Genomic DNA, 7,303 nt, shown 5'->3' with positions numbered 1-7,303 from the left:
CCAGCTCTCTTGACATGTTGTTACTAGGATGCTTGAGTGGAAGGGCATGTTTGCGAGCGATGCACCTCTTCTTGAGGAACAGAATCTGCTGCCTGACTTCGTTGACTTTACTGAGGACTGCTCGTGCGGTTCATATATGAGTACCACAAATCGCTCCAATGACATCCATGCTGGTATCAAATCAAACGATCCTCCTGGCAGTATCAGCAGTGGGCTTTACGAAACCGCGTGAGTCTGGCCGGAACACTCTCCAACGTCCCGATGCCGTCTTTTCTCTTCCACGAAAGTATGGAACCGTATCAACGACCATATTTAATGCATGAGACATCGGTCGGTTTGAAAAACATGGAAAGGTTACGGAGCTTGCTTGAAGAACCATATGAGACCACAGCTCATCTAACGGGAGAAACCTGGAGCAAATGGAAACGGCCAGCGACAACAACATCATATTTGTTACTTCGGCATCTTTATTCGTCGACTCGCTGATGTGGCTCAGTGGCAGCTCCACTGAATGCCATCATCGCGGGAATCAGCTCTCTCGTGAGTACACGGCCGCAAGAGCAACTCATATCCTGCACTCTTCAGTTGCCTAAGCGGATCTGTAACGCGCAAATATGGAGTGAAGTACTCGTCAAAGGTCTAAAGCGGACTTTTGGTTGGAGCCATCTGACCACAACGGCTCCATCTATAATAATTGCATTCCCTCTCATCCTTGTCGTCTGATAGTCACGAAGTAGTGTCCACAAACTATTCACATTTGGTGTTCTTTGCCCTATATTAGAACACAGTGCGCTACAAGACGTTGTGTTTACGTACAGATGGTTGTCTGGGATGTGTAGCAAGGAAGGACAGCCTAAAGGCCACAAAGGACGACAGAACCGTAGAATCTGGTAATCATCTCCGGGTGCGACAATACACCAAGATTCCTGTTAACTGGAAGAACTTCCTTCGCTGTGATGCAAACAAAGACAGCCTGTTCAACTTTCTAGCCAAGTGCATATACAAGGAGTTTCAACCTCCTCGCACAGAGCTAGTGATGCTCCAACACATGGCCAGAATTGCTGTATCATCTCCATAGCTTACCTGTCAGATTTGTTACTGCGCACTCCACGAAAGAAGCGAGACAGCACGCGCTGCCTGTTTCATGCTTTCCGCATTCATTCCATCATGGGTTTACCAAGCTGATGATACATGCATGATAACTGATGTGGTGGTTACCGTAATGTGCAGTGTCAAGTGTTTTACAGGACTGGCGAAATATTGATTAGCATTTGGTCATTGGTGCTAAACTACGATGACATTCAGTGCCACCTAATTGACAGCTGAATTAGAACAACGATGCCATCATGGAGCGTCTTCTATTCTTCCACGGCAATATCAGGGATGTGATACTGTTTCTGCCTTCCATGGAATTGGAAAGAGAAAGCTTGGGCTGTTTGGGTGGGCAGTAATGCCTCATCTCAAAGACGGATATTTGCCTCGGTGTATCCCATGCCCAAGCCAGGTATCCCCCAACGGAACGTGGAGCAAATAGAGAAGATATGTTGGTTCTCCTTGTATCTGCGAACATCAGCACTCAGCCATGTGAATGAAGCCAGGAAAGAATGTTCAGCTTGAAAAACGCGTAAGATGGAAACAATTCCTCCAACGTTGCATGCCCTGGAACAGCATGTGAAAGGGCTGTTTGCAGGCAGGCACATCTGGCGAGCAGTCACTTATAGGAGACCCTGAAGCTTCCATTCGCCAGATTTATGGGGCTGGGAGAGAGTGACAGATGATTCCCCAGTGACTCCTATGCTGGACCACGTCTCCAACGAGCCAAAGCTAGTCATGAACTGTTAAAAATGTGGGATGCAAAAAAGTCTTGCTACTAAAAAGATGCAAGGGTGTGTCATAGCAAATCTCGAGTGTACACACAGTTGTGCTTCTGTTCAGGACAGTGTAACAGAGAATAAGCAAGCAAATCTGAAGGCATATGAGATAGCTGCCATGGATCAATTAATAATGACATGACACACCAATTGCGATTGCTGTTTACACGGCAATAGCACGCGTGCCTTCTATGGCGTGCACTGGTTGCTTCATGGAATCTGAATGGCAACGACGTTTTTGGGCGGGCACGCAGGTGTACCGCTGTCGCAAATGTAACAGAAATTAATAACTGAAGTATAGATGGCATGTCTGTTTAAATTTTCATTCATAATTTTTTTTCACAGTGTTCTAACTCTACGATTCTTTGACGTCTAAAAAACATTTTGATATATTGTATTTTTTAATTTGAAGATGTTGTTAGGATAATTTCATGTTTCCCAATCGGTTGCTTTGACATAGAAAATAAAAAACAGGTATAGATACCTAGATCCTGGTAACCGTGGCACGTTTAGCCATTTTTATGGCAAAGAAATGCGTTATGTGGCAAGCCATTTTAAATTTAAATATTTTTTGGCGGAAGATGTTAGATGATAGATCAGCGATGGTGTTCGGTATACCCGTTCTAGATGGTGCATTGACCAAAACAATGTATAAGACCAAGATCACGGTACTTGGCGGGACTTACCAGCTGATTTATGCGGCAGAACTGGGGTTTGTGTGGCGGCAATTTTGGAATTTGCAGCTTTTGGCGGGAAGCATATATCTTATTGATATTATGACCATGCGTTTTGATTGGTTCAAAAACATAAGGTATAGGCACCAAGCATCATTGTAATCGAGGCCACTTACTAGCTGATTTATGGCAAAAAACATGTTTTCTGGCTGGGGCCATTTTTAATTTAATTTTGATTTTTATTTTTGGCGGGAAACGTTGGAGTGACAATCGTGTTTCCCGCAAAATTTTTGAAATCGGCAAATACTCAAAAACCCCCTTTAGGGCAAATTTTCATGCTTCTTTCAGAAAGTGGCACACCTCGGACAGCGATATCTCGGCCTCACTAATGTTATCTATGTTTGACATTCCAACCACAGGTACCCAAGCGAAATTCGTAAAAACTGTAAAGAAAGGTCACGTGATCATATCGTTGCAAACATTTTCTAGCAGCAGAATATCCAAATATGCAACTAATATATTCAGTTCCAAGTTTATTTTGTACTAGAGCTTCGTTAAAAGCCGGCCATGTTTTTAGTTTTCATGGCATCCTCTAATAGATTTTCGGCCTCAGTTTCCATGTAGTCAATGTTAATGCGAGATCTGATATGAGCTTAACTAGATGGACTTCACATATCACACAATTAGTATTGTTACTATGGTTAGAAGTAATTGTGTCCATACAAGTTTCATGCCTCATTTTTTGATAGATCACAGAAAGTTGAAGCAATTCATGGAACTTCACCGGTTTTCTGCTGAGACTCGCATAAGCAGCACGTGGTACTAATAATGCGATCAGAGGCCTTTCAAAAGCATTGCCCTTATGTTTCGGTTCACAGTTGTTGAAAATGGGATATAACTTTTCAAAAACCACATTGTACGTTTGGACCGATATCTCCTCGATTTGTCAATTTTTGTGAGACAACGATTTAGACACGGATAAGTTTAATGATTAAGGCAAACTTTAGCTCAAGTTTATCGAGGTAAACACAATAAATCATAGGTAGACTAAGGCTACTAAATGTTGAATTTTGCCGGTTTTCAGTCTGTCTCACTCCTATTGATCACTCCTGATAATATATATATATATATTTATATATATATATATATGTATATGTTATATATGCCAATGATGACAAATATATATATATATTGTGGTAAGTAAAGCAAGTAAATATACACGCGCGCACGCGCACACACATACACTCATGTATATATACGCGCATGCTGTTAACAAAACGCAAGCTCTTTTGCATATATGAGAGTCGGGAGGTAAATCATCTAAACTGCCGTTATTCCGCGACTGATATGAATCATATGATAAATATGCAAAATGGAATGCGCGATAAGATTATGCGAATTGTATTTATCGGTCAACTCAAAAAGCCAAATACAAAAATTCGCGAGCGCGTTTACGAGGTAGGCCGTTAATCACGAGCTCGCTATGTATTACGGCTTGTCTGGCGGGGAGCGTGCAAGCGCGTGCGTCATCATGCAGCAAGAGACATGCCCGCAAGGCCCATCTGCGATAGCACGTCTTTTACGTTGCGCGAATCAACAAGCGTGTAGTCCGTCAAAGTGTTGTCGTGCTGCCTGAAACGAGGAGGCAAGCGCTCGCGAGTGCCGGCTGGAAATGCGGCTGCTTGATATCGAATGTGCCAGTTGACGATTGACTAATGTACTGTACGTAGCAGATGGTATATTACGTGTGCGCCGTATACGACGATCCTTTTTACGCTAGCCTATATATGAAGACATGGGGCGACAAACAAGAAACAATCTCCGTTGGCTTATTATTAATTGCTTTATTATTAATATCTTATTACTGATACATGGGGTGTATTTATATATATATATATATATATATATATTATATATATATCAAGAGCTAATAATTATATATTGTATATCATAATTGTCTTATTATTAGCCCTTTATTATACTATTAATATATATATTATATATTATATATTATATATATATATATATATATATATATATATATATATATATATATATATATGTATGTAAATATATATACATATAGGCATGTGCATTTATTTATTAACATTTAAATATTTATATATATTTATAAACCCGTGTATGCTAATCGATAATGGGGAATTCCAAGCGACACGCGCAGCGCCCTCGAGGAAAAGACAGCATTAGAAGCGCACGAGAACACGCAAACCGACAGACGAGCGCGCACCCGAGGGTATATCGGCTCCGCGGCAGAGCTAATATTTGTCTCGTTTCTTCTAGAAGCCTCGACGCGAGACCGCTGACGCCTGACGTCTCAGCCCACCATGGTTCTTCGTCCGCTCGTCGTCAACGCGAGCGGCTCCCCAGCCATCGCGGCGGCGGCAGCGGCAACGGCTGCGGCGGCGACGGTGAGCAACGGCAGCAACTCGCAGCTGCCGCCGCACGAGAACGCGACGGGCGAGCCGGCCGTCAGCATCCCGGCGTCGGTGTTCGTCGCCATCTTCCTGTCGCTGATCATCGTCATGACGATAGCGGGTAACGTGCTCGTTGTGCTGTCCGTGTTCACCTACAAGCCGCTGCGGCAGGTGCAAAACTTTTTCATCGTGTCGCTGGCCGTCGCCGACATGCTCGTCGCCGCACTCGTTATGCCCTTCAACGTCGTCTACTCGATCGCCGGCTATTGGGTTTTCGGCGACGTCTTCTGCTACATGTGGCTGACGTGCGACGTACTCTGCTGCACGGCGTCGATCCTTAACCTGTGCGCTATCGCGCTCGACCGCTACTACGCGATACACGACCCGCTGAACTACGCGCAGAAGCGCACGAAGCGACGCGTGCTCACCATCATCTTCTTCGTCTGGTTCATCAGCTCGCTCATCTCCGTGCCGCCGCTCATCGGCTGGAACGATTGGTCGGAGGAGGCGCAGGTGTCCGTGCTCGAGGAGTGCAAGCTGACGGAGGAGCGCGGCTACATCATCTACTCGTCGTCCGGCTCCTTCTACATACCGCTCATCATCATGGCGACCGTGTACGTGAAGATCTTTCTCGCCACGAGGCGGCGTCTGCGCGAGAAGAGGAAGGTCGCCAAGCAGGTGTACAGCAACACGCCGATGTCGCGTCCGATCAAGTCCGAAGTCGATCCGTCGTCGTCGGATCCGCCCAGCGAGACGCTCGGCGGCGAAACGGCGGCCGACACCAACGCCAGCGATCTGACGATGAGGTTTCCGGCAGAGTTCTGCGCGACGCCCGGCGAGAAGCTGCCGTTGCAGGCGCTGCAGGAGCCGCTCAAGCCGCCGACGCCGTTGACACCGCCGCCGCCGACGTCAAAGCCGACGACGCGTAAGGCGGCGAGCGGCAGAAACGGCGCGCACGCGGCGAAGAACGGCGACCGGCAGACGAACGCAAAGAAGCCGGCGAAGAGTCACTTCTACGGCTTTCTCGAGGAGAAGCAGAAGATCTCGCTGTCGAAGGAGCGGCGCGCCGCTAAGACGCTCGGCATCATCATGGGTGTGTTCGTGCTCTGCTGGCTGCCGTTCTTCCTCATGTACGTCATCCTGCCGTTCTGCGCCGGATGCCAGCCGCAGGTCGCCGTCATCAACTTCATCACGTGGCTCGGCTACGTCAACTCGGCGCTCAATCCCGTGATATACACGATATTTAATATCGACTTTCGACGAGCGTTTCAGAAGCTGCTGAGCGTCAAGTGTTGATCTCGCAGCGCGGTGACAAAAATTAATGGAATCGCGTGCGTTTTGCGTTCAAAAACCAACCCTCCTGTTGTGGACAAACCATTGCGTGTTATACCCATTGTGCGCGCGCGTGTGTGCGCGTGTGGGTGTGGTTATAGCAGGCATAGCGACGAAGGAATGGTTACGAGACACATGTCACGGTATAGTAATCAAACGCGGAGAAGATCATTAATCAATTAATTAATAAATATATAATTATCGACCCCCACCTACAGATTAAAGCTCGTGTATACACTTTCGCAGGCGCCATCTTGTGGTGAATGCCACTATCACAAAAGGCTCTTAAGGAATAACGAAAAACAGCACGAAACCCGATGTGAATAGAAACAACATGTCGTTTAAAACACAAGGTATTTGTAATGACAATGTGATGCACCGTATATGACCCTCAAGGTGTATGGACACGCGATCCAGCTAATGTAACGCAATAATGGGAAACGACGTGGGTAAAAGCTACAGGTAACGATAATGTATCTAGTCCCCCAAGGCAAATGTAATCTTCACAAATGTCGAGCTTCGCTCCTAAATCATATTTCTTATTAATGACATCATTACGCTTGCCTTTCATCTGGAATTGTCGGTAAACGTAGGTGTCGCAGGGCTTTTACTGTGAGTGGCTTCGTCATAGTTAAAAACGTGAAAATTCAACGCCGCGTACCACAACAACGCCGTGGAAACACTTGTAATAAATTTTACGATTCATTAAATTACATGGCCAACTAATATTGATAATTTATGTCTCTGTGCTTTCAATGGTAATTACATTGACTGTCTGAATCGGATTCTTGAAAGAGCGCGCGCGTGTGGACGCAGATTTCGGCGAGCGTTTCCCACGCGTGCGTCATGTTACGAGCCGACTTTCACATGCGCGGTCGTTTTTGTTGCACTCAGCCCACACAGTTAATCGAATTTCAACGAAACGCAAATCTTGGAAAGCAAAGTAGGTGGTCGTATTCGCGTCATCTGTGACGCGGCTACTTCTTTTTTA

The 7,303-nt window shown here is 45.8% G+C and overlaps 1 protein-coding gene across 1 annotated transcript; it reads left to right on the top strand.

The window, feature by feature from the left end:
* The first annotated feature begins 4,890 nt into the window (after positions 1-4,890).
* LOC106807960 (tyramine/octopamine receptor-like) lies at positions 4,891-7,003 on the top strand. The gene has a single exon (XM_014810486.1). It carries the CDS (start codon positions 4,891-4,893, stop codon positions 6,274-6,276), a length of 1,386 nt encoding a protein of 461 aa, XP_014665972.1. The 3' UTR covers positions 6,277-7,003.
* Positions 7,004-7,303: the final 300 nt, after the last annotated feature.

The sequence above is a fragment of the Priapulus caudatus genome, unplaced genomic scaffold (genome assembly GCF_000485595.1).
Source record: "Priapulus caudatus unplaced genomic scaffold, Priapulus_caudatus-5.0.1 Scaffold245, whole genome shotgun sequence".
Classification (NCBI taxonomy): domain Eukaryota; kingdom Metazoa; phylum Priapulida; class Priapulimorpha; order Priapulimorphida; family Priapulidae; genus Priapulus; species Priapulus caudatus.
This window is presented reverse-complemented; position numbering and strand designations above follow the sequence as displayed.